This window comes from Hippocampus zosterae, chromosome 19 (genome assembly GCF_025434085.1).
Source record: "Hippocampus zosterae strain Florida chromosome 19, ASM2543408v3, whole genome shotgun sequence".
In the NCBI taxonomy this organism is placed as follows: Eukaryota; Metazoa; Chordata; class Actinopteri; order Syngnathiformes; family Syngnathidae; genus Hippocampus; species Hippocampus zosterae.
Window position 1 is genome coordinate 4,557,734 of NC_067469.1, and position 25,574 is coordinate 4,583,307.

The following is a 25,574-nucleotide window of genomic DNA, read 5'->3' on the forward strand; positions in this document are numbered from 1 at the left end:
TGTCGATAATCCAAAACATATTTGAAATGACATCGCAATGAAGACTGCAAGTCGAGGCGGCTGATTGACTTTTTTGAGTTATTACCATTTTGCAATTAAAAAAAAAAATCCAGAGGTAATCACCTAATTCATCACATCATAATTTGACCACCTAAATCCACTCACAAACAGATTAGATTTCTTTAAAAAATTGGGGCTATTGAGTACGATATTGCAATGTGACTCTCAACAACCGCTCACATGGCGCTTATTCTGCTTCTGTCGCTCACTTCCAAGAAAATGTGCTCAAGTTCGCATTCAGGCAAACAATGAATAATACCTTGGGAAATTATAGATATTTTTAATCTTACTTGGAGCATTGAAATGGCTACTTACATTCGCTCCTTTTGTGAATTCCACTTGTGTATTTGTCCTTGTCTCTTATGAAATAGGATTTTTGTCATTGCTGCTTGGTTTGTCATTGATTTTTGTCATCGCTGTACATTGGACAAGGTCAGGGCCTTCCGCCGTTGTTTTAGAACGTTCCGCAGGAGGGAGCCTCTTCTCGCAATGACCTCGTAGAAAACGGACATATTTTGGGGGCGACTTGAAACGCATCCTTGATGCAATACGCAGAAATATTAGAAGTTTGCAACCCCCTGTTTTAAATGCTAGGGGTTGTGACTGCGCCCCGGCGCTCCCGCCAGCAGAATTCCAAGCTGTCAGTTAACTGGCTTTAAGTGACCTTTAGGCCGCGTACCTCTCAACGCCTCGGCGATGAATATGACTCTTTGTTGACTAAGACGTAAACGTATGCCCCATGATCTTGGATTTGGCACGCACGCATGCACACAAACACACGTGCGTATTACGCATGCACCTCGCATATACACCCCCAGAGTGAATGAGGTGTATTATACACCTGCAAACGGACGGGGGGTCAAAGTCTGTCAATCCCAAGATTATCGTATTACTATTCATTCTAGTATTCATTCTTCTAATGGCAGTCATTGAGTTTGTAATCTTTGCAGCAGCTCCATGCAAAAAAACAAAACAAAAAAGAGGACCAAGCGTTCCAGCCGGTAAGAAAATAAGCAGTTATGCTCCTCCATCGTCCCTCCCTTAACACAGAGGTCTTTGGACAAGTCAGCTGTTGCCGACATCGCAGTTGTTGGATCATATGTCAGAAACCTTTGCTACCTGGGGGTGGGCCACTTGAGGTGAAAGCAGCGGCTGACGAGGGGGGTTCTTAGCGCAAGTCCGCTCTCAGGGCAGGAGCATCTGACCCCTTTGTGAGATTTGTGTGCCATCATCTTGACAAGACAGTGAGCTTCTGTTTTTGATCAGGGGGCACTGCTATGTGTTTTTTTTTCATGGCTTTCAGCGCCATCTGCAGACAACTGTAGTCATTACAGATCTGGCTCCAAAGGAAAGGCTTGGGGAGTAGCTCCATTTACAAACGGTGAAGAGGAATTGTCCAGTAGTTTGGCTTGTGTTATGTGCATGTACTGTACCCGTGTTAGTCAATAAACAAAACAAAGACAAACATGATTTGTAGCATTTTGTATTATTTGTATTTTAAACCTCATCCTGGGGGCTTAAAATACAAATATCCATACAACATCCATCCATGATTTGAACCGGGTACCCTCACAAAGATTACCAAATTCATTCATAATTAAGTTTCATACGAGTTCAAAAGGTATCTTTTATGTACAGTTCGATGTCCCAGTGTCATCAAATGGCAGGACAGTATTTGGTGTTAAATTCAGTTTGAACGACGGTGAAATATTAGTACAGTTAAGTTTTTATACTAAATTGTATGTTTCATCAAATGCGGGAATATTTTATGCTGCTTTTGCTTGAAAATGTACTAATTGTTACCGTATCAGTAATATTATGCTATTCTTTAAATGTATATTACATTTTGTGTTATAAGCTTTAACCTGTAACTATTTCTGCATTTACAGTATATTTTGTCATTAGTCAATCCATTTATTTCTGTCTATTTTTTGTATGTAATTCATTATGTATGTATAATTTGTTTAAAAAACAAAAAACATCGCCCTTAACCTGCAGTCTCTTCCAATTCTGCTTCAAACAACAAAGCGTGTGTCGGAAAAGTGGTTAGGACTGAACGACTGTCTGTGTTTTATGTTAAGTGTTGTGTTTATTATTTTACTTTGTTAACTGTTTTGTAAAGCGCTTTGTTACAGCTGCCGCTGTTGTGAAAGCGCTATATAAATCGGCATGTATTGTATTGTATTGTAATTTTTCATCGGTTAGTTGTTTTTCCGAGTGTCCCTAAATGCAGCACTCGGTCGCCGTAGCAACGAGTCGCAAAACGCAGCACTGCAACACTCTGCTGGAATCTTCGCGCCTTCACACTTCGTCATACGGCGGAAAATTTACAATTAACTTAACGTCATTATGGAAACGGTGAAGGTCGCCGAGAAGATGTGTGGAAAATTGACTTTGCCCGGAATTGACGATGCCGGAAACGGGTAAATGAGTGCTTTTTTTCATTATCTTTATCATTATTCTCTGTATATGTAATTGTGAATTAGAATTTGTTTTTGCAAAGCCAAGTGTGTAGTTATCTGCCAACAAGTAAACGTAGAATGAAATTGCCTTATGTCACTGTGTACATGGAGAGTGTCCACCCAGGAGAGGCCGCCGCAAGCGGAAAAGGAACTGGAAAAGGTTGGTGACGCCGCCTCCTCAAGAAAGAAAGAAAAAAAGGCCACATTTATCCATTTGCTGTTTTGTGTGCAAACAAAAAAATTGCAGGAAACCCCCTCCACAACAGTAGTATTGGAGTTTTTCCCCCCATAGTTTGGAATTTTTATTCTGAGCATTATTATGAATGGCTGAGTATTATAGTTGATTATTATTATTAGAAATAGTAGTAGTAAACATTGCAGTACGCAATTTATACATTGCACAGTAAATTCAAACAAGATAGAATTTTAAATTATCGCCAGTAAGATTTGCATGAACTGGAAGTTCAGAATGGCATTTATTCAACGCAGCTTATTTTCAGTCCTGCTGCCCTGCTCGAATTTCCAAGCTGGAGAGCGATTTATTGGCACTGGTGATTGACATCCAAGCAGCCGCCGACGCCAAAGAATCCCTGCGAAGGGAAGAGTTGGAGGGCGCTCGCAAGCTACGGTAAGTTTTGATCTTCCCATTAAGTACCGTTAATACGCATTGCGAACTTCCTCTGTGCGTCTTTCCCGACTCAGTTTAGAGCGCCTGGAGAAAGAAGTCAAGTCCTGCCAGGAGAAGTTTGAGGAGATCACCGCCAGATGGTCGTTGGCCGAACAGACAGTCATCCCTTACGAGCTGCAGGAAACGCTCAAGTGGCAGCAGCTCTTGTGTGCGGAACTTATCGAAGACAAGAGGAAAGTCATCAACGACCTCCAGCAGGTAATAAAAAGCACTCGTGTCCTCATGCCAGACGTCCATCGATGACAGTGATGCCATTGTGGGTTTCCCCAACCCCCAACCCCCACGCAGGAGTTGAAGAGTGGAGACGATTGCTTTGTGAAGGACTTGAGGAGGCAGGCCAACGAGATTGATCAGATGATGCAACGCTCTGAAGATCTCGTCAGTCTTCTGACACAGGCCTACAGGGAGGAGCTGGACCAGATTGAGGTACGGTCACGTTAACGTCCACGCAGGAGAAACATTCGGGACAGTTGCGAGATCTCGGACAGGCACAGAACCCGCACACACTCCTGAGCCACATTTGGCACCGTCTTCAGCCTCGGTTTTCCACTGATTCATTGTTTATTTTTGTTACATGCCATTGATAAAGATTGACTGGATTATTTTAGCAGGACTCTTTATGATGAAATATTTGAAGTGTATTTATTTCACACCATTTTGGAAAAAAAATAAATAAACCACCAACTAACCAACATGCTCTAAATATAAGCTTAAAAAAAAAAAAAAAAACTAAGTCAAAATGAACTCACTAACTGTCATGATAATCCCCCAAACTATTCAAGCGAGGTTGGCGCACGACACATCAATGTGAAAGCTAAAAGCATTCCCGCCTTAGGTTCACTTCTCACAAGCTGCTCTATGTGTCACTAATGGTCCCCCTTTTTTTCCAGAGCGTGTACCAGCAGGAGTATGACATCCTGCTCACAAAAGACCAGACGGAATGGGAGCAGTGCGTTCAGGAGCTCTGGGACCAGCAGGTTAGGAGACAACACCCCCCTCCCCCCCCATCCATTTGTAATGCGTCAGCCACACGCGTATGTGACCGACCGGTGTGCTTGCAGCAAGAGCGGCTGGCAGAGAGGAAAAGGACTGTGGAGAAGTACGAAGCTAAAATGTACAACCTGATGATGGATCCAGAATATAAGTATGATGCGGCCAGGGCTGAGCACTTCGCTCAGCTTCAGGTGTGACGACAACTTAGTCGAGGTTGATAAATTCAGTGTTTAACCTTTTCATGCACCTTGTAACCTGAAAACATGCTAAGCTGTCCACCGTTGTGACCGCTGTCCCTGCAAGGGTGAAAAAATACAGTCCACATGTTTCCATATCACGTTTCGTAAAGACCACAGATTGCTTGGCGTCATTTTTGACAGATTCACAGTGTATGTACCGTCTCTGACATTTTACTGACATCTGATCGTTTTGTTGGATCTACGCTCAAGGAAATGCCAAAATAAATTCTGTAGGGGGTGCTATAGAATTTATTTTGTGATTTCTTTCCTCGCTTGATTTTATGTTTTGCTGCATTTTCAATTTTCATAGTTTCATTGAAGTAATCGTTAATTTACGTTTTTCGGAGGCGGTCATGAACGCCTCTCGAGTCGAATGGAAGGAGCGTAGCTCCATCTGGTGGATGAATTGTAGATTGCGTCTTATACGGTACTACCTACATGTTAACGCCACAAGTGTGCTGCAAATCATTTTGTTGTCGTGTTGATGTCAACATTGATTGCTTGCTTCTCTAAATGAATTAGAACAGGGCCTCTGCTTAAATTGCTAAATAAATAAAAATTGCCACTGGATTCTTTTCTGAAATTGTTCAGCCTTATTACAAGGTTAGCGTTTCATCTCAAGAAATAGTCAAGTGTTGAACGAGTGCATTTTTTTTTTTTAGGCCCTGGAGAGGGAACATCAGCAGGCAATGGCCGACGATGTGCTCGGTAATATCAACTACATCAAAGACAAGGATGACAGAGAGATGTACAACTTAGCCCACATGAAGAGCAGAATACTCAGGTGAATCGAAAAGCGCACGTCTCGACTTGTGGCGTCCAGGGAATATTCCGACACGGGATGATTGTACGTTTCGCGTTGCAGTCTGCAGACCGAGCTGAAGAACTTGCGGCGCACCTACTCGAGTGGCAAGAAACAATCGGAGGAGCAGAGCAGCCGTTTGTCCGGCGACTACAAACGTGGCATCGAGCAATACCAGTGCATGCAGCAGAGAATCAAGTGAGATGTCGGAGATGACGGCTCAGTGATTTTGAAAAATAATACAATGTAATCGGCAATTATTTTTTTTACAATTTTTTTTACTTCCACCAGGCACTTTGCTGTCTCTGATGCCAAGCAATTTGAGGAAACATGGCAGATGCTTGACAAGGAGGTGAGGCAACAAGCCGAGAAGGCTTTACTCATCGACCGCACGATTTACAAGCAGCACCTCAATCTGCCCTGGGCGAGACCTCGAGCGGCTTCGTCCTTGGGACTATTCGATCCAGACCACCTTTGGAAACAAGCCAGCACGGAACAGTCCGCGTCGCTGCCGGAAAGCTCTGCTGGGACGGACGGAGCTGCTGCGGCACCGGCGGAGGAGGCGCTGCCCTTGGATAGCATCAAGGAACTCATGGAGTTGCTGTGTGATGAGTTGGTGAGGCCCAGACTAAAGTTGATCACGATCCAATTCTGTCAATATCGGCCTCAATTGCTGAAACGGTTTTATCCTGCTTTCAGTTAGAAATTCGTAACATTTTTCCGATTTCTTTCCTATGTCTTTCAGTCAGCTTGACTAAAAAGCAAATTTTAACGATTGTAATTTCCTCACTATAAACTGCGCCTTTTGTCAAACGCTTTCAACTCTGCGGCTCATTTAATGAAGAGGTGTGTTTCTAACAGCTGCCTTTGTACCGTCTTTCTTTGTAAATATGTTGGATCTTTTTTTCTCTCTCAGGGCTTCCTGACGGAGGACCGACTCCAACTGTTGGCAACCTTGGACAAGAAGGAACAGAATGTCGTAAAGCTCGAGACTCTTCTCCAAGTGTGTTCAAGGTTTATTTTTCCCCCCTTTGACATTGACTGTTTTTGTTGGCTTCTGCAGTTGTGGAGTGTATTTTCGTGCCTCCACTAGATTTTGGGGATTGAAGAGGAGGATTTACCCAAGTTGGCTGATTTTATGCTCAAGTACCAGCAGAGGGAGCAAGCTGAGGTGAGGAGCGGCTCTCAACATTCACTGGAATACACCTTTTCAATCAAAGTTTCTCCTCTTTCAGGTTGGTTCTCCTGGTTCAGATGAATCCAGCGACAAAACACAGGAAGGTGCCACCAGCTCGCCGTGTCATCCCAACCACATCCTGCCTGCTTTGAAGGAGTTCTTGAAACATCACCCTCGCTTCAGGTTGGCAAGAATAACCTCAAAAAGTACCGGTGGTTGGGAGTTTTCTGAGTTACAGTTGAGATTTTGCTTCTCTCGAAAGGAGGAGCCATGCCACTGGGCAGCCTGGCTACTGGAGCGCAGACATGTGGGATTCCTTGGCAGACGAAGCTTATTGGGAGAGTTTGGCCAACGTCATCCCTGAGGATCAACTCAAAGTGTGGGAGTCGGCGGAGCTCGTCCTGAAGAAGCACATGTACGCAAGTGGGAAGCGAACACGCATGCGCAAGACGCATCAAGTCGACTCCTTCCCTTTGTCCTCCAGGGCGGTTCTCACCAAGATATTGGATCGCATCCCTGAAATTGAGCGCCTGGAACAGCAGAACGCAGAACTTTGCAGGCTCCTGCAACAATCTGTTGACTCATGAGTTTTGGACGTTTGTTTTTACGAACATCTGTCTTTTTATCCTGAATTCCGAAATTGCGTTGAAATTTTTAGGCCAAAAAAAAAAAGACCATGTACAGTAAGGCGTTTTTTGACAAAAAAAAGACCATGCATAGTAAGGCGTTTTTGGCCGAAAAAAACGACCACATATAGTAGCTCTAAAAACGAATGTACGGTTATTATTTTGGTTATTTGGGAAAAAAAAAAAACGCCTTACTATACATGGTTGTTTTTTTTTTCCTTCTTTCTTCTTTCTACCTACATTCTTGCTGCTGGAGGCTGTAAATTTCCCCAGTGTGGGACAAATAAAGGATATCTTATTTTATCTTGTACATGTTTTTTTGGGGCTAAAAACGCCTCGGAGGGTTTCCAGGAAAAAGCAACTTTTTGTGTTGCATTTTCACACATAACTGACCGGGATTTGAACCAGAGTTGCCTGGACCAAACACCGGCATACAATCCTCTACACTACCAGCGACTGTGACTTGTCCTGCACTATAGGCGTATTTGACATGCACTTTAGAGGCTTTCCAGGAGAAAGTGTTGTATTTTCACACATTACTGATGCAGGGTTTGAACCAGGGTTGTCTGGACCAAATGCAGGTATGTATACCTCTACACTACCAGTGACTGTGTCTTGTCCTGCACTATAGGCGTATTTGACATGCACTTGCAAGGGTTTCCAGAAAAAAAAGTGTTGCATTTTCACATGTCATTGAGCTGGGTTTGAACCGGGGATACCTGCACTGAACGCCAGCATTTATACCACTACACTACCAGTGACTGTAACCTGTCCTGCACTCTAGACATATTTGACATTTACAGTAAGGCGTTTTTGGCCATAAAACCCAACCATGTATCGTAAGGTTTTTTTTTTTGTCCGAAAACCCCCCCCGACAATGCTGTTTTTAGTCTCCAAAAAAATGACCATGTATTGTAAGGTGTTTTTGGCCGGAATAAAAACGACCATGTATAGTAAGCCGTTTCTTGACGAAAAAAATGACCATGTATAGTAAGGCGTTTTTAACTCGAAAAAGCGACCATGTATAATAAGCCGTTTTTTGACGAAAAAAAAACGACGATGTATAGTAAGGCGTTTTTTGACGAAAAAAGCGACCATGTATAGCAAGGCGTTTTTAACTCAAAAAAGCGACCATGTATAGTAAGGAGATTTTAGCCGAAAAAAATGACCATGTATAATAAGCCGTTTTTTGACGAAAAAAACGACCATGTATAGTAAGGCGTTAACACGAAAAAGCGAGCATGTATAGTAAGGCGTTTTTAACCGAAAAAAACTACTATGTACAGTAAGCCGTTTTTTGACGAAAAAAACGACCATGTATAGTAAGGCATTTTTAGCCGAAAGAAACGACCATGTATAGTAAGGAGATTTTAGCGGAAAAAAACGACCATGTATAGTAAGCCGTTTTTTGACGAAAAAAACGACCATGTATAGTAAGCCGTTTTTAACCGAAAAAAACGACCATGTATAGTAAGGCGGTTTTAACTCGAAAAAGCGACCATGTATAGTAAGGCATTTTTAGCCGAAAAAAACACCATGTATAGTAAGGAGATTTCAGCCGAAAAAAATGACCATGTATAGTAAGGCGTTTTTAAGTCGAAAAAGCGACCATGTATATAGTAAGCCGTTTTTAAGTGAAAAAAAAAACGACCATGAAGAGTAAGCTGTTTTTTGACGAAAAAAACGACCATGTACTGTAAGGCGTTTTTAACTCGAAAAAGCGACCATGTATAGTAAGCCGTTTTTTGACAAAAAAAACGACCATGTATAGTAAGGCGTTTTTAACTTGAAAAAGCGACCATGTATAGTAAGGCGTTTTTAACCGAAAAAAAACGACCATGTATAGTAAGCCGTTTTTTGACGAAAAAAACGACCATGTATGGTGAGGCGTTTTTAACCGAAAAAAACGACCATGTATAGTAAGGCGTTTTTAACTAGAAAAAGCGACCATGTATAGTAAGCCGTTTTTTGACGAAAAAAACGACCATGTATAGTAAGGCGTTTTTAACTCGAAAAAGTGACAATCTATAGTAAGGCATTTTTAGCCGAAAAAAACGACCATGTATAGTAAGGAGATTTTAGCCGAAAAAAACGACCATCTATAGTAAGCTGTTTTTTGACGAAAAAAACGACCATGTATAGTAAGGCGTTTTTAACCGAAAAAAACGACCATGTATAGTAAGGCGTTTTTAACTCGAAAAAGTGACAATCTATAGTAAGGCATTTTTAGCCGAAAAAAACGACCATGTATAGTAAGGCGTTTTTAACCGAAAAAAACGACCATGTATAGTAAGCCGTTTTTAACCGAAAAAAACGACCATGTATAGTAAGGCGTTTTTAACTCGAAAAAGTGACAATCTATAGTAAGGCATTTTTAGCCGAAAAAACCGACCATGTATAGTAAGGAGATTTTAGCCGAAAAAAATGACCATGTATAATAAGCCGTTTTTTGACGAAAAAAACGACCATGTATAGTAAGGCGTTAACACGAAAAAGCGACCATGTATAGTAAGGCGTTTTTAACCGAAAAAAAACTACTATGTACAGTAAGCCGTTTTTTGACGAAAAAAACGACCATGTATAGTAAGGCATTTTTAGCGGAAAAAAACGACCATGTATAGTAAGCCGTTTTTTGACGAAAAAAACGACCATGTATAGTAAGCCGTTTTTAACCGAAAAAAACGACCATGTATAGTAAGGCGTTTTTAACTCGAAAAAGCGACCATGTATAGTAAGGCATTTTTAGCCGAAAAAAACACCATGTATAGTAAGGAGATTTCAGCCGAAAAAAATGACCATGTATAGTAAGGCGTTTTTAAGTCGAAAAAGCGACCATGTATAGTAAGCCGTTTTTAAGTGAAAAAAAAACGACCATGAAGAGTAAGCTGTTTTTTGACGAAAAAAACGACCATGTACAGTAAGGCGTTTTTAACTCGAAAAAGCGACCATGTATAGTAAGCCGTTTTTTGACAAAAAAAACGACCATGTATAGTAAGGCGTTTTTAACTTGAAAAAGCGACCATGTATAGTAAGGCGTTTTTAACCGAAAAAAAACGACCATGTATAGTAAGCCGTTTTTTGACGAAAAAAACGACCATGTATGGTGAGGCGTTTTTAACCGAAAAAAACGACCATGTATAGTAAGGCGTTTTTAACTAGAAAAAGCGACCATGTATAGTAAGCCGTTTTTTGACGAAAAAAACGACCATGTATAGTAAGGCGTTTTTAACTCGAAAAAGTGACAATCTATAGTAAGGCATTTTTAGCCGAAAAAAACGACCATGTATAGTAAGGAGATTTTAGCCGAAAAAAACGACCATCTATAGTAAGCTGTTTTTTGACGAAAAAAACGACCATGTATAGTAAGGCGTTTTTAACCGAAAAAAACTACCATGTATAGTAAGCCGTTTTTTGACGAAAAAAACGACCATATATAGTAAGGCGTTTTTAACTCGAAAAAGTGACAATCTATAGTAAGGCATTTTTAGCCGAAAAAAACGACCATGTATAGTAAGGAGATTTTAGCCGAAAAAAACGACCATGTATAGTAAGCTGTTTTTTGACGAAAAAACCGACCATGCATAATAAGGCGTTTTTTGACGAAAAAAACGACCATGTATAGTAAGGCGTTTTTAACTCGAAAAAGCGACCATATATAGTAAGGCGTTTTTAACCGAAAAAAACGACCATGTATAGTAAGGCATTTTTAACTCGAAAAAGCGACCATGTATAGTAAGGGGTTTTTAACCGAAAAAAACGACCATGTATAGTAAGCCGTTTTTTGACGAAAAAAACGACCATGTATAGTAAGCCGTTTTTAACTCGAAAAAGTGACAATCTATAGTAAGGCATTTTTAGCCGAAAAAAAACGACCATGTATAGTAAGGAGATTTTAGCCGAAAAAAACGACCATGTATAGTAAGCTGTTTTTTGACGAAAAAAACGACCATGTACAGTAAGGCGTTTTTAACTCGAAAAAGCGACCATGTATAGTAAGGGGTTTTTAAACGAAAAAAACGACCATGTATAGTAAGGCGTTTTTAACTCGAAAAAGCGACCATGTATGTAAGGCGTTTTCTATGTCGTTTTTTTCGGGCCAAAAACGCCTTACTATAATATGCCGTTTTTTTCGGGCTAAAAATGCCTTACTATACTATGTCGTTTTTTTCGGGCTAAAAACGCCTTACTATACTATGTCGTTTTATTTCGGGCCAAAAACGGCTTACTATAATAGGTCTTTTTTTTCGGGCCAAAAACGCCTTACTATACTATGTGGTTTTTTTCTGGCTAAAAACGCCTTACTATACTATGTCGTTTTATTTCGGGCCAAAAACGGCTTACTATAATAGGTCTTTTTTTTCGGGCCCAAAACGCCTTACTATACTATGTCGTTTTTTTCGGGCCAAAAACGCCTTACTATACTATGTCGTTTTTTTCGGGCCAAAAACGCCTTACTATACTGTCGTTTTTTTTCGGGCTAAAAACGCCTTACTATAATAAGTCGTTTTTTTCTGGCCAAAAATGCCTTACTATACTATGTCGTTTTTTTCGGGCCAAAAACGCCTTTCTATATATAATATGTCGTTTTTTTCGGGCTAAAAACGCCTTACTATACTATGTCGTTTTTTTCGGGCTAAAAAACGCCTTACTATACTCAGTCGTTTTTGGGGAAAATTCGCTTCCAACTTTAGCTTTGCTACATGTTTTGTGGAGCGGACTCGAAAAAGAAAAAGCTCAGTTCCAGTTTCACAGCTTGTTCCATTTGCACATACTCCAACAGCCCTTCCAACTCAAAAGAACCTAAGTTCATTTTTATTTTGGTTTGTGGAGTCGATGTATCACATTCACTGCCCGCTCGTTACGCCATGCTATGGGCTTAGCATTAGTGTCACTTAACTCCGCCGCATGGTTATCGTTGTGGAGCATGGATGAGCATAGCACATGCACAATGCCGCATTGCGCAATTGTATGAACACCTGCCACTCACTGAATTACACAGCAAAATGATACAGAAAAAAAAAATGCGTCACAAATTCATTTGCAGTGCGGTTTTCTGCACCGGATAGGTTTTATTGTGCGCCGAGAGTGTGCGACGAGTGCGGAGTGGCGCAACTTGGAGGGAACATTGTACATGACCAATACATACCAGAAACCTATTCACAAGCTTTAGTATCTCTAATTTTCAGTCAGTGGACACTTCATCATAATAAAAAAGCACGAGTCGGCTGAGCTCGACTAGTGCTTTTTTATTCATTTCTCCATCCCATTCACGATCTGTGAATGTATGACCACCGTGCTGCCCCACAACTCTTGCCAAATGCCTTGGCGATCTGTGCAGTAAAGTGGTGATATGCATCAAGGAGACATAATCCGCCAAAAACCATGAAAAAGACAATAGGCCACCCAGCTGTTTTTTTGGTCAATTTTAAGTTCATTCTCTCTCTCGCTCTCTCTTGACTCGGAGAGCGAGAGAGAGACCAATGAACACGAATGCAAATTTGCTCCCTTCCTGTGGTCGAGGCTGACGGAAAGAGCGGTGTAAATCCCGAGCCGCTGCCTTCACTCAGCCTTCCGCAACCCCGCGCTGCCCGCGCCGATCCCGCTCAGGCGCCGAGCAGCTTCTTGACGAGGTAGCCCGGCATACTGTACAGGAAAAGTCCCAGCATGACGAGCAGGAGCAAGGCCAGGATGATCTTGATGATGAGCCACTTGTAGCGGTTGCACACCAGATAGCGGATGGCTTTCAGCGGGCTCAGGAACCACAGGAAGGTTGTGTCTGGCCGACTTGAATGGGGAGACAGAAGAAAAATAAATAAATTCTTGACTCATCTCAAGCTCTAAATTGTCCTGAAAAAGACAAAGGTGCGGCGGAAAGAGACACACGAGGATGTGCAAAAGACTTGAAAAGGACAACTGAAAGACGCGAGGAACAAAAGAGAAGGACAGAAGGGGGGACCGAGCAAAGCACAGAACCCAAAGATGAGCAAGTAACGGGGGTTGTAGGATGAAGACTACCGGCTCAGACACCCAGCATCTTCTTGACCAGGTAGCCGGGGATGGAGTAGAGGAAGAGGCCCAGCATGAGGAGCAGGAGGATGAGGCCCAGTGCCTTGAGGATCAGCCAGCGGTAGTTGTGCCACAAGAAGTAGCGAATGGACTTGAGGGGACCCAGGAACCACATGAAGCTTGTATCCGGGCGACTTTTTTGGCGGGGGGAGGGGTGATAGCGAGTACGCAAACACAGGAGGTGATGGCAGAGAAGAAGAAGAACGAAAGAGAAAGCATCAGTGAGGAAAGCGGTCCGACTCCTGCGTGTTGCACAGCTTTCCTCACTGAGAGACGAACTCCAGCAAACGTTCAAGAGTTTAATCAGACACGCAAGCGCGCGCGTCTCGTCTTACTTTGGTTTCTCCAGCGGATCGGGCTCGTTGCGGCCGAGCCCCACTGGGATTTTCTCTGCCTCTTCAGCAGTCACCAGATGGAGTTCGGCCTCCACTTTGCCCTGTCGGGTGACAGCATCGTTGGCATTCTCACTCTCATTCACAACAAAAAATGCGACAAGAACTCGAAACTTCCATTTGTTCGGTCGGACCGTATTTGGGATTCAAAGCATATTTCGCCATCTGACTCACCGTCAGCTCCATCTCGTCATTTTCATCTCGGGCCACAAATGGCCACCAACCCTTGACCCTCTTTTGCTTGAAGATGGAAACGGAGGGAAGATCTTGTTCGTTTCGGATCAAGTCGATGGAGCACTGCTTGGAGGTCTTGGCCCCGCGAGGGAAGCGATTCAGGTCCAGCTCAATGGCACCTGGAAAAGCGGTAAACGCATCGCGCGGAATGGATTCAAACTCGCAAATTCGTTCCAATTCATTTACCTACCCAGGAAGTCGTCGGCAGAGAAGTGGTCGGCGTCCCACACCTGCAGCGTGAGGCGAGCCGGAATCTTGTACTCCGTCTCGTCCCAGGAGAACATGGATTCTTTCTTGGAGATGACAATCTTCTCCTCGGCCATGAGGTAGTCAAAGGGGAAGACGAAGCGCCAGTTGAAGTTTCCCTCGCCGGTCAGGGAGTGGTAGTGGACGTCGGTGTCCTGCCTGTCTTCCTGCTGCCCCTTCAGCCACCTGTGTCGGTCGGCGAAGACGGGGGGGGGGTGACCGCAAGTCAGCTCCAGTTGACTGTGCTTTCGGCAAACATGCACCTAAAAAAAAACTGTGACCTCGAGGACTTCAGGCACAGAAACCGAGGTTTGCCCACCAAATTTTTATTTTCTACCAGGGATTGAAAAAGAGATACTGAAGAGAATGAGGCGTAGAAGAAAAACATCACCGGGTCATAATGATGTCTTTCTCGCCATCAAAAGCCCAAAAGTATCGACTTTGTAGGAGACGAGGAGGCCGCACTCGCCAACGTTGCGTTCGGCAATGGAGCCGCTTCTCATTCGTCCAAGCATGCGACGGTCGGTTCCTTTGCATGCGCGCATGCAACAAGGCGGGACGTGGAAGTTGAAGCCCTTTTCGGATCAGACACTGCTGTGAAGGACCAAACCATATGACTGAACGGTCTCACTATGTCGGAGGGGTGTCCAAATTACGGCTCGGGGGCCATTTGCAGCCCGCGGCTAATGCTAAAATTGACATTTGACAGGGCCCGCAAGGCCGAAAAAAAAATTTGAATGTGGTAGAGATTTGAGAAATGCAAAGATATAAATACAAAAGCAAAAAATTGTTCTTACTATGTTAACAGTAGCAAAATGGTTTGGTCCTGAATGTTTTTATGATTCCTTGCGTGTCGCCGATTTGAGAGGGTAAAGACAAGGAAGGCCCGTGCCAGATGTGAAAATAAAACAGGAAGTAGGATAGCCTGGAAAAGGGATGAAGTCATACAAGCCATGCGATGGTATCTTGTGTTTTTTTTTTTTTTTACCCCCTGACATAGATGTCAGACATCTTCTCCCCTGTCAGGAAAGCATCGTCCTCTAGAATTACGTCATCAGTGTTCCAAATAATAACACGGAGCTCAAAGCTGCACACAAGCAGAGACACGCCACAAACACCAAAGACGGACACACACGTGACAAATGGAAACAAAACGAAAAGTAGTTAACTGCAAACAAAACGGTCCACACCACACACAGCTCGGGATGCGGCCGGGGCGGGCGCCACTTGCTCAAGCTGCATCCCGCTCTACGTACCCCCTGACAAATATGTCACTGGACTTTTCCCCAGTGAAGTAATCATCGTCCTCCAGTATTACTTCATCTGTATTCCAAATAATCACCCTGAGCTCATATCTGGTAAAGGGAGGAGGAAGCAACATATGCACACATGTACAATATAGAAACTGACATATATATTTTTTAATTAATAGCAGAAAAAAATACCGTATTTTCCACACTAAAAGGCGCATTGGATTATGAGAACATGAACGTTAGTCCCTATGTTAAAAAACAAACAAACAATGAAACACCCCCCCCCCCCCACACAAATATTATGATTTTATTTATCTTCCCAACCGCTTGATCCTCACTTAGGGTCACGGGTGGTGCTGGAGCCTATCCCAGCTGTCTCCGGGCAGTAGGCGGGGGGCACCCTGAATCGGTTGCCAGCCAATCGCAGGGCACACAGAGACGAACAACCATCCACGCTCACACTCACACCTAGGGACAATTTAGAGTGTTCAATCAGCCTGCCATGCATGTTTTTGGAATGTGGGAGGAAACCGGAGCACCCGGAGAAAACCCACGCAGGCCCGGGGAGAACATGCAAACTCCATACAGGGAGGCCGGAGCTGGAATCGAACCCGGTACCTCTGCACTGTGAAGCCGACGTGCTAACCACTGGACTACCGGGCCGCCTATTATGATTTTAATATTCTGAATTTGGTCTCCAAGAATGAATTTGACCAACACTTAAAGAGTGGAATTGGTTTCAAAGTATTTTAAATGAATTTTGTGGATGTATTTATTTAATCCATTCCATTTATCAACCATCGCTTATCCACGGGGACAGTAACTTCGGCGGGTAAGCCGGGATTTTCTCCACCCCTCCGCCCCGCCACTTCTTCTGGATGGATCCTAAGAGGTTCTCAAAGGGTTTAATCCAGGCATCACATGTGCGATATTCCAAAACACAGCAGGCTTACCTTTTAGGCTTCCGTGGCGCTATCTCAATTGCGGGTCCGGGAGCCGGTGTGTCCATGGGAAACATGTCCACCCACATCTCGATACGACCCTTGATCACATGGTGGCGTCGGTCAAATTGAGCGTGGTCTTTTATCGATTCGATTTCCTACCTGTTCGATGCCCGGTTTATCAGGGTTCAGCAGGGGTCTGGTCTCAACGTGTTCCGGAACGAGTCGGCAACCCACTCGCGGGATCTCCTCCCAGTGGTTCAGCACCATCAGTGCTAAATGCTCCTCCGTCTGCTTCTTCAGACCTTTCGGGTGGAACGCAGCCAACGTGTTAGAAATCCTTGGCACGATGGTTCGTTATGCCATGGTGTCAGACCATTTTCATCCTCGATCTCGGTTGGTCCCACGAAGGTGCGGTTGGCCACCTTGACTTTCCCTCCCGGGCCATACTGAGGGGCGTCGATCTTGCCTTCTTTACACAGCCTTGCGAGGATCTGGCTCGGCTTCAAAGGATCCCGCCAAATATTGTACCCATGGCTATTGTAGGCCAAAACACGTAAACGGTTGTATCAGTTCCACTTAGTGTATTTTCCACACTAAAGGCACACTAGATTATGAGGCCCATTTTCGGTCTATTTTGTAATTTTCTTCATATATTGAACGCACTGGATTATAAAACGCAATCTACAATGCATCCACAAGATGGAGCTACGCTCCAGACGTTAGGCGTTCCTGACCGCCTCGGAAAAAGGTGCGCCTTCTAGTGCCAAAAATATGGTACTTCTACTAAGACGTAACTAATGTCTGGTACTCACACTACGTACTTAGGCAGAAGTACAGATACGTGTGTTTATTAATACGAAAATACCGGCAAACCCTGTTTTAACTGGCATTTCTCAATCGAGCGCTTACAGAGAGTAGGCAGACGAGATGCCACAGGTGGCTCTGTATTTGCTGTAGAAGCGATTCTCCAAGTCGATCTTGGTCTCTCCGATCAGATCGTCGGTGCCGACAAGATCCCAGTCATATATGGAAACCGTGAGCATGGACTCCGTGGGGAATGTGGCTTCGATATCAAAGGACCTGCGAGGTGAAGGTGGGAAAATGACACGTTGATTGAATACGGGGCGGGGCAGACATGTGGAAAAGTGTCTGACAGTTAGGAATCCAAATCTGGAGTGACTCACTTGCCAAACACAGGATTGAGCTGCTTGGAGATGTAGTTCTCTTTGTCCTTCACCTCCGATTTTCCCAGCTTGACCACGACGTACGGGTCTGCCTTCCCGTTGATGTCCGCGGGATGAAGATCCGTGGCCTGAAGACGAGGACAGCTCGGATCAAATGACTCAAATTGACCTCCATTTCAATTCTAAGTAGCACGCAAACGTACCCTGACCACATATACCCGGACGAGCACGTTGACGGGGTCGTTATGAGGAATGCTCTGGAACATGCCCATGTTTGGATCGAATCCCACGTCTCTCGTGATCTCCTCAGACAATGGCAGCTTGTACATGCACAAGGAACCCTGAATAGGGAACGGAAACATCGGGGTTACGAAATGGACTGGCTTTGATTCTGAACTTCTTCAAAACACCTTAAACCGTCCCACGATGCGGTCATCATCCAGAGCGTGTTCATCGTCATCCCCGGCTTTCCCTCTATACAGGTTGAAAGTATGCAGCCAGTCTTCAAAGTCACCGTATTCGGTCTCGAGTTCCTTGTTGTACACCTGTACGCGTCCAACAAGACAATGTATGTCTCGCTTGTATTATAAAGTGTTTGCTGTTTATATGTAAAATTTGCAAAATGAATGTTACTAAATGCTGAATAAATAAAGGGAGTTCCGCAAGGCTCCGTTTTAAGTTCCATGTCGAAACACCACAGTAACATACCATCAACTCATCCACTTTGGATTTAATCGTTCGTTTCTCAGCTGCGTCCACAGCGTGACACTTTTTCTTGTCCTTGGCACTCCTCTTCTCCTTGTTTCTCTCCCTCATCCTGGAGCCTTTCCGAACAGGGTCATCACATTTGATATCTGAGCAGAGGGTTGAGTGGAGGTGGAAGTGGACATGGCGTTTCTTTGAATGTCAATTGCATGACAAATGATGAAACTCCAAGCGGTATACAAGATTGCTACTGGAATACTTGTGAGTATGGCACGGAATGAAATGACACAGAAGACTGTATATGCTTTAACACAATCCGTTTTGGTTCAATTGGCGCAATTCCATTTTCCATCACCAAAACTCAGATCCATACCTGCCGCTTCAGCTGCAATTTCCAGGTCTTCTCGCTCCTCTACTTCGGCCTGAGCTGCTTCCTGAGCTCTGAGAGTCTAAAGGGACGTTTTTTTTTAAAATCCTTATTTATGCATGTGTCAGGACAAAATTGGAACACGCAATCTTGCACAAACCTCTTTCATTGTCTCAATGGACGCAAAATATTTGGACCACCAATCCAGCACGCTCTCGTCCGTCTCATCCTCTTCATCCGCTGCGCCCTTCTTTTTCTTTTTCTTCTTTCTCTCTTTGTCACTTTCTTCTTCAAGCTGCACAACCCAATTAAAAATGCAAGTCACTCATCTTTTTTTGCGCCATATAAACACAGCAAGAATGTTATTTCATAGCTCGCGAGCACTTACCATGTCAACTTTTACGACAGCATCAGATGTCTACCAAGGGGAAAACCCGCAGGGATTATTAATAATGCGTGCAAGGGAATGACCAGCATTTATGGTGGTACCATGATTTACAAGATCAAATTCAAATGATTTTAAACCGATGTTAAGAGTGCGTGGTTAGAAAAAAATAAATGCAGCAAAATACATGCAGTGAGAAGAGAAAATGCAAGCATCAAACACAAATGCACCCATACGCCACTTTCGCGGCAATTTATCACGTGAACCACTCTTAAAGTCACATTGGCTCGCAACACAAAGCAAAAACAAAGAAAAAAAACGGAGCTTCTGCTTGGCACTGTAAAAATGTGTATTTTGGAGCATTTGTAAAGTCATGGCACCACTTACAATGCAGAGCTTGGTCTTACAGCATCTAACTTGACAAGCGTGTCCATTTTCCGGATGGCGGGTTCCACGGAGTCCACGTGGACGATGATTTCGCCTGCGGAGCGGGAGAGAGCGCGCGAGGAAGCGCTGGGTGAAAAACCATGCCGGGAGCCGCCATTGGTCAGGACCATGTAGCCATTCATTAATTTAGCTGTTCCGATGGAGCCAGGCCACCCCCCACCGACCCCCACGAAAAAGTGGATAAAGACACCGCATGGGTGGCAGGAGGACAGAAGAGGACAGTTGATGATCCGTGACAGAGGGGGGGGAAAAAAAGGAGAAAAGAAAAGCAAAGGTCAAATAATTAAACATTGAGAAGCCCCAACAGCCCATAGCAAGGAATGAAATAAAAGTTAGTGAAGGATGGTTTTATTTTTTACAATTTCAGAAGAGGTTCCCCAGGGATCTGTTTTAGCTTCCATAATATTTTTCTTCCAAATGTATCTACAACTTGCATCGTGCATGTGATCTTTAGTACCTGCGCTGCCCCAGTGACTGGACGCCTTGTCGGGAGCGCAGTAGAGGAAACGCCGGAGACTCGTGACCGCGTGCGAACCAACGAGAGCATAGCGACCGAACGCTCTGCAGTCCACCACCCTGATGTTGAGCGGAGGGTGCAAGAGCTCATTTTCAGGGAGGTCCTAATGTAGACAAAGATGAATCAATGCCAATTTATATTTCAATCTTTGGAGAAGCGATACTCACCACCTCAAACCATTTGACCAAGGTGCTGAAATTTGGGTTCTTCTTGTAGTTTGGAATGAGGACGGACTGAACGCCTCTCCCAGCGCACTCGATGTCCACGCGAGGTCGATCCACCTGGGCCAGGTTGACCCTCTTTAGGTCCCTTAAGCCCCAAAACAAGACCTGGAGCGGATGAAAGCAATATTCTTGATATGTTGTTATAAAATCCAAGATGTTCGATAAATCTCACCTCGATGCGGTAGCGACTCAGGACTGGTCGGATACCCAATGGAACTGGGATAATTGGGCCTCGCTCGAAGTCGGTCGGTCCTTCCAGCGGCGGAAGATCGGTCGCCCCTCCTTGACCAATCTAACGGGGGTTCATTTAAAGTCGGTTCAATAGTCTTTGATTCCCGCGTGTGTGACATCACAGATTTTTTGACCCTCAAGAATTTTGGTGGTCGTGTCGATTTTGAGTGATACAGTGCAGAAGCTCGTCATAGACCAAGCACATGCATTGAGTTTAGTTTTTTATTTTAACATTCGCAGATTAATATTAGCTAATCGAATAATCTTCTAATAAGTGGCATCGAGTACTTGACCGTCTGCGAGGTGAATCTCTTAAGTGTCTGGCTGACAGTAACCAAAGTGCGGCGAAAGGGATGAAATGAGAAGAGCACCTTGATCTGAGGAACAGCAAAGTTATGGACAGTGATCAGAGCTCGTCTAAGCTCCTCGCCGTCAAATGGGATCTGGAGGAAGAACGGGTGGTTTACAAGAGAGTGGGGGGGTGGGGAGGGGGTAAAGGGCGACGGGACACCCAGCAGTTCATTTTAAATGGAAAAAGTGAGCTTTGAAAACAACACCGGGGGAGTCCGATTCGGAAATTCGTATGGGGGAGAAATGGAAGATAGAAAATGGAAACCCATCCGTGGAGGTTCCGGTGCCCCAAAACTGATCTCTGGTTGCGATTTACCTGGAGGAGCTCGAAGGCAGCCAGCAGTTCTCCAGCGGTGCAGTTGCCTCTGTAAATCTGAAAGTACTCCAGCTGCGGGGGGAACCTCGGGGGGCCGTAGTGCTCCTCGCACATCTTGATGGCGGGCTTGGCGAAGGTGCGACCGATGAACTCCGCCTTGCCCTGCTCGTGGCGATGGGCAGTGGGAGACAGACACAAGGGATAAGCCAAGGGAGTTAGGATGAGGAGGATGCGGGAGGGCGCAGTTTCCGCTGAGACCCCCCCCCCCCCCTTTGATGACGATGTTGGGTTAGAATGTCAGACTTTGAATATTCCCAAAATTGCCAAACTACTGGCATAGATCAATGAGAAATATTAATATACTGAATACGAAAACAGGGTTTTTTTTGCTGCAAGGCAAGGTGCTTCTGCAGCAGTTCACGCTACATCAGACCCCGATTCAAATTAGGGTGATGATTTCACACTCTTATTTGAGCATGGACAGGAGGGGGGAAGTGAGGTCAGAACGGAGAGGCAAAAGACTTTCATGAGCACAAAGAGTCAAATGTTGCTTCCTCTCTGATGTAACCGAGCGTCAGTCCTACCACTGTGTCTTGGTCGTAAATTTCCACCACAATGATCGGCGGGTCGTCTCTGAGCTCGCCGGCTTCCCCAAAGAGTTCCACGTTGTCGAAAACCAGCAGCTGGTCCCAAGTGGGACACAGGGTTTCGCTCAGAACCTGCAGGACATGCTGTTGAGATTCCCCCGTGACACAGAAGTTCACAATTTACGACACCCGCAAAGGTTTTACCTCGGTGACCTGACTATGTGTGGAGAAGAAGACTCTGGCGAAAGGGTCGGAGAGGCCGCTGCTGTCGGCGGCGAACAGGCTTCGCGCTTGGTACATGTGCGCTCTCAGTTGGAAGACCTGTTTCACTGTTGGACGCAACAAAGGCGTCAGCTCAAAAAGCGGCCGATTGGAAATCCGAGTGCGCACTTACTGTTATACACGAGGCTGACAGGGGGCACAGAGTGAAGCGAAGGAGCCGTTTTAGCAGCTTTGACTTCTTCAAAACCGTTGGGCAGACCACTCGTGAATTCTTTCCTTTGCTTATTGAGACCGAGCCACAGGTACAACTCCAGCTTAGCCTGAACAGTCCAACCGGCTGGGCCGAAACCCTTTTTACCAGGCAGCTGTGGTGAAAACAGAGTCCCCCCCACCACCGGTAAAAAGCAAATGAACGATTTGTCTTCTGGCAGGCTCACTCGCAAAGCATGCGTGTGCCGGCGACGAGATACCTTCAGAAAGACAGCTTTAACTTTCCCGCAGTCTTTTCCCGTCTCCTCATCCACCAACGAGTAGAGGATGTCTTTGGATGGGATGCGGGCGTACGCGATACGTTTATGGTTGCTCATCATCCACACGAAAACATCCGGGATGCTGTGTTGTGGCTGGACGAGAAGCAAATCATGACTTTTTTGTGGGCTGGAGGATTTCCCAGGTGACGTTACAAATAATTTGCAGGAAAGTGTTTACTTTGTTATTTCCCATTGCCAAAGCGGAATTTTCACTAAATGTATTCGTTTGACAGTTGCCCCTGGTGAGTACGCTTTGCAGATTCGCGGCAAATGAGCTCACTGGTTTCTGGTCGGCCTTCACATGCTTACCTCATCAGCGAGGAAGCGAAGCCTCAGCAGGAAGTTTTGCACCAGCTTTAATTTGTCTTTGACGGTGTTTTTCTTCACTTGCGTCCTCATCTGTTTGGCCTGCTGGCTCATGTTGTCCTGCGGAGCAAAGTGAGCAAAAACCACAGCTTAATGGAGACCGTTGTTCCATCGAAGCATCCCATTTTTTTTCCCCAAAAAGTGATTTTGTGTGCATGCTCAGACGTCAGAAATGTGACAACTTTGCAACATCGTTACCATTTCTCTCATGCAAGACTTGAGTCTTTCCCGATCCAGTTTGGTTCTACCCGACTGGTTTAAGTCCTTGTTTGCCAAAGTCACAAAGCGACTGGTGAAAAAAAGCACAACAAAGTGTACAATAATTGTTTAAGACCATGACTCGGCGTTTATCTCCAAGAGGCGCCAAAAGTACTCTCAACACCCTCACAAAAGATTAAACTTCACATCGATGCAAATTTCTTGTGCTATACAATATTTGTACTTTTGCATGATGGTAAAAAAAAAAAATGTTTCATGAGCGCTGACCTGCAGCCAACGCTCAGTTCCTCAAGAACTCCCCTGAGTCGGCGCTCCGGAAAGGCCTTCTCTGTCTTAATGATCTCCTGGACATCATTGACGCCCTCCTCCTGCGCACCCCACACACAAAACAGAGAGCGGATTATGCGACACAAATTCTTCTTCTCTTCGGCGGCTAGTTAATGATCATGCAGGGAGGGGGGGGGGGGCAATGGTGGTTCAAAAGTGATGCTATTGGAAACACAATTAGGGGAAAAGCGCTGACCAGCTTGTCGGCAATCTTGTCCATCATGTTGGAGTTGTACAGTCGTCGTCTCTGGTCCTGCCACCAGCTCTTGATGTACACGCAGGGTTTCTTCTCAAAGTAGGGAAGGTGAAAGTAATTCCTGTCAGGTTCCGAAAGGCAAAAAATGCTGCTTGTTGGTTAGTTCGTAGGGTGGGAAAAAAAATCCTTATGTCACTCGCACATTTTCCTGTTTGTCTTTGGGATTAATTACCAATTAATTAATTAATTAATTAATTATTCATCTGGATCGCAATGGAATGAATCCCAAATTCGAAAATCCCAAAATCTGTCAACTTACATTATTTCCCACAAAACAGGAAGTGGTTTGATAGCTAGCAAATAGATGAAGACAATGTTCACTCTTGTAAACACTCAGCCAGCCCGACGATGCTGCAATAAATGAGTCCAGTCCGTCTGAAATCATTCTCCATGAATGAGTAATTTTTGGTTCCAAATGCAGAGCCAATTCAACCCAAATAAGAGAACTTACTTTTTTTAAGGGAGTCTCTTTCACCTTCTAGGATATGGGAAGAGAGATATCTTGATCTGACCTATCTGTGATGACGGGCCTCATGAGGGGCGTGCAGGAGACCGACTCCAGGCCGCCTTCCTCATCCGCCTCGTCTTCGCTGGAGTTTTGGATGAGCTCGCTGTCCTCGTCGTCGTTCTCGCCGTCCTTCTTCTTCCTCGACCAGGATGGCTTGCTCGTGCCGTCTATCTGGTTGCCATAGTTACCTTTGTAGGGAGTAGATCATCGCATCGCTTCCAAGGTTCAATCTTCCTACTTCTTGAGCTTCAACAAGATGAAAGAAGGACGACTTTACCGATCGTGATCTCGAAAGAAATCGGCTTGTCACCAATCTTTCGGTCAATCATGGTGGCCTCCAGGAAGGCTCCGAAGAGGAAGAACTCTTCCGTCTTGCCCGTGGCATTCTGGCAGGAAGAAGGAAACATCCTATTTTTATCATTCAATTCAATAATAGAATTTTATTGCAGTATTATGGCACCACTGGAAGGGTGCGGGGGTGTTCCAGAAGGGTCCCATGAGCTTTCAACTGTTCATGAAGTCGCTTTACCCTCACCTCCGAGATGTTGGCGATGGAATCCATCTGCACCTCGGTGGAGCTGAGGATCTCCGGGGAGGTCGTGTCCAGGATCTCCACGGCGACAGACAGCAGCAGACGGGCTCGGAAGGAGACGCCCTCGCCCAATCCATCGTTCAGGTCCTGGTGCTCGTCCATCAGGGTGTACTGGCGTGTCGAGCCGTACATATTGGCCCAGGCCGGACCCAAGGTAGGCAAGAACCCTTGATTACATACAGGAGCAAGGAATTATATGTATGTGCATACACATGAAAGAACGAGATCCCGGATACAAGCGGCCGAAATGAGTTTTCTCCGCAGGGTGTCCGGGCTCTCCCTTAGAGATAAGGTGAGAAGCTCGGTCATCCGGGAGGGGCTCAGAGTCGAGCCGCTTCTCCTCCACATCGAGAGGAGCCAGTTGAGGTGGCTTGGGCATCTGATTCGGATGCCTCCTGAGCGCCTCCCTGGTGAGGTGTTCCGGTCATGTCCCACCGGGAGGAGACCCCGGGGAAGACCCAGGACACGCTGGAGAGACTATGTCACCCAGCTGGCCTGGGAACGACTCGGGATCCCCCGGGGAGAGCTGGAAGAAGTAGCTAGGGAGAGGGAAGTCTGGGCTTCCCTGCTAAAGCTGTTGCCCCCGCGACCCGGCCCCGGATAAGCGGTAGATGATGGATGGATGGATGCATACACATGTGCGAAGTCACAATTTCCACTCGTTCATGCATGAGGTCAGAACTTTGGATGCAAACCAGCACAACGACGACATGTACACCGACAGCTAATCAACACCAATGAGCAATTAACGCCCTTCGGTAGACGCCGATTCTCCGGACGTACCTTTGTCGCCGTCATTGGATATTTTGCGCAGGTCAATGAAGTGGGTTCCAATAGCGACGTCGTTCACCTTATCCGAGTCACGGATTTGGACCTTCATCCGTTTGCAGAGCGGAGGGAAGAGCTCGGTGAAGACGATTTGCTCGTTCCAGACGGGTTCGTAGCTGCTTTTCTGCACTGAGGTCTTCCCCTGTGGACAGTGCACGCTTTGAAATCCGAGGTGGATTTTCCATCAAAATCAGGCCCGTTGAGGCAGGCAGTAATATTCGGACAAAGGC

At 45.1% G+C, this 25,574-nt stretch overlaps 3 protein-coding genes across 24 annotated transcripts in view; 2 read left to right on the top strand and 1 right to left on the bottom strand.

The window, feature by feature from the left end:
- Positions 1–2,241: 2,241 nt before the first annotated feature.
- LOC127591873 (dynein regulatory complex protein 1-like) lies at positions 2,242–7,174 on the top strand. 5 transcript variants are annotated; one of them, XM_052052114.1, is made up of 15 exons: positions 2,242–2,483; positions 2,634–2,682; positions 3,023–3,150; positions 3,225–3,408; positions 3,499–3,636; positions 4,101–4,187; positions 4,272–4,394; positions 5,105–5,226; positions 5,308–5,442; positions 5,536–5,860; positions 6,161–6,247; positions 6,338–6,415; positions 6,465–6,604; positions 6,684–6,836; positions 6,906–7,174. In XM_052052114.1, exons 1-15 carry the CDS (start codon positions 2,410–2,412, stop codon positions 7,006–7,008), a joined length of 1,926 nt encoding a protein of 641 aa, XP_051908074.1. In that variant the 5' UTR covers positions 2,242–2,409; the 3' UTR covers positions 7,009–7,174. The 5 variants fall into 5 exon arrangements, with proteins under 5 accessions (XP_051908074.1, XP_051908072.1, XP_051908073.1 ...); XM_052052112.1 differs by having other exon boundaries at positions 6,684–7,174; XM_052052113.1 differs by having other exon boundaries at positions 6,480–6,604; positions 6,684–7,174.
- Positions 7,175–12,242: 5,068 nt separating this feature from the next.
- The window catches only part of LOC127592295 (uncharacterized), a 63,081-nt gene continuing 49,749 nt past the window's right edge, over positions 12,243–25,574 (top strand). Inside the window, exon 1 of the mRNA XM_052052937.1 lies at positions 12,243–12,247. The gene's annotated coding sequence lies outside the window, so the exon portion shown is untranslated. The remainder of the gene's footprint in view (positions 12,248–25,574) is intronic.
- Positions 12,482–25,574, bottom strand: part of otofa (otoferlin a) — a 33,507-nt gene continuing 20,414 nt past the window's right edge. For 2 of the 18 annotated variants that reach the window (XM_052052918.1, XM_052052914.1), the window contains exons 14-49: positions 25,300–25,486; positions 24,460–24,683; positions 24,202–24,310; positions 23,929–24,112; positions 23,357–23,477; positions 23,101–23,201; positions 22,813–22,903; positions 22,558–22,674; positions 22,189–22,341; positions 21,891–22,083; positions 21,701–21,825; positions 21,494–21,628; positions 20,910–21,071; positions 20,614–20,685; positions 20,184–20,303; positions 19,955–20,116; positions 19,728–19,890; positions 19,231–19,400; positions 18,827–18,856; positions 18,599–18,733; positions 18,445–18,520; positions 18,075–18,220; positions 17,777–17,911; positions 17,570–17,707; positions 17,367–17,494; positions 17,092–17,262; positions 16,556–16,716; positions 16,342–16,484; positions 16,192–16,280; positions 15,242–15,340; positions 14,974–15,072; positions 13,930–14,171; positions 13,680–13,858; positions 13,449–13,549; positions 13,063–13,247; positions 12,683–12,831 (exon numbers count right to left, since the gene is read on the bottom strand). In XM_052052918.1, coding sequence (XP_051908878.1) covers positions 13,067–13,247; positions 13,449–13,549; positions 13,680–13,858; positions 13,930–14,171; positions 14,974–15,072; positions 15,242–15,340; positions 16,192–16,280; positions 16,342–16,484; positions 16,556–16,716; positions 17,092–17,262; positions 17,367–17,494; positions 17,570–17,707; positions 17,777–17,911; positions 18,075–18,220; positions 18,445–18,520; positions 18,599–18,733; positions 18,827–18,856; positions 19,231–19,400; positions 19,728–19,890; positions 19,955–20,116; positions 20,184–20,303; positions 20,614–20,685; positions 20,910–21,071; positions 21,494–21,628; positions 21,701–21,825; positions 21,891–22,083; positions 22,189–22,341; positions 22,558–22,674; positions 22,813–22,903; positions 23,101–23,201; positions 23,357–23,477; positions 23,929–24,112; positions 24,202–24,310; positions 24,460–24,683; positions 25,300–25,486 — 4,842 coding nt within the window. In that variant the 3' untranslated portion in view covers positions 12,683–12,831; positions 13,063–13,066. Of the gene's footprint in view, positions 12,832–13,062; positions 13,248–13,448; positions 13,550–13,679; positions 13,859–13,929; positions 14,172–14,973; positions 15,073–15,241; positions 15,341–16,191; positions 16,281–16,341; positions 16,485–16,555; positions 16,717–17,091; positions 17,263–17,366; positions 17,495–17,569; positions 17,708–17,776; positions 17,912–18,074; positions 18,221–18,444; positions 18,521–18,598; positions 18,734–18,826; positions 18,857–19,230; positions 19,401–19,727; positions 19,891–19,954; positions 20,117–20,183; positions 20,304–20,613; positions 20,686–20,909; positions 21,072–21,493; positions 21,629–21,700; positions 21,826–21,890; positions 22,084–22,188; positions 22,342–22,557; positions 22,675–22,812; positions 22,904–23,100; positions 23,202–23,356; positions 23,478–23,928; positions 24,113–24,201; positions 24,311–24,459; positions 24,684–25,299; positions 25,487–25,574 lie in introns of all 18 variants that reach the window. The other 16 variants (XM_052052920.1, XM_052052916.1, XM_052052917.1 and 13 more) reach the window with 16 other exon arrangements.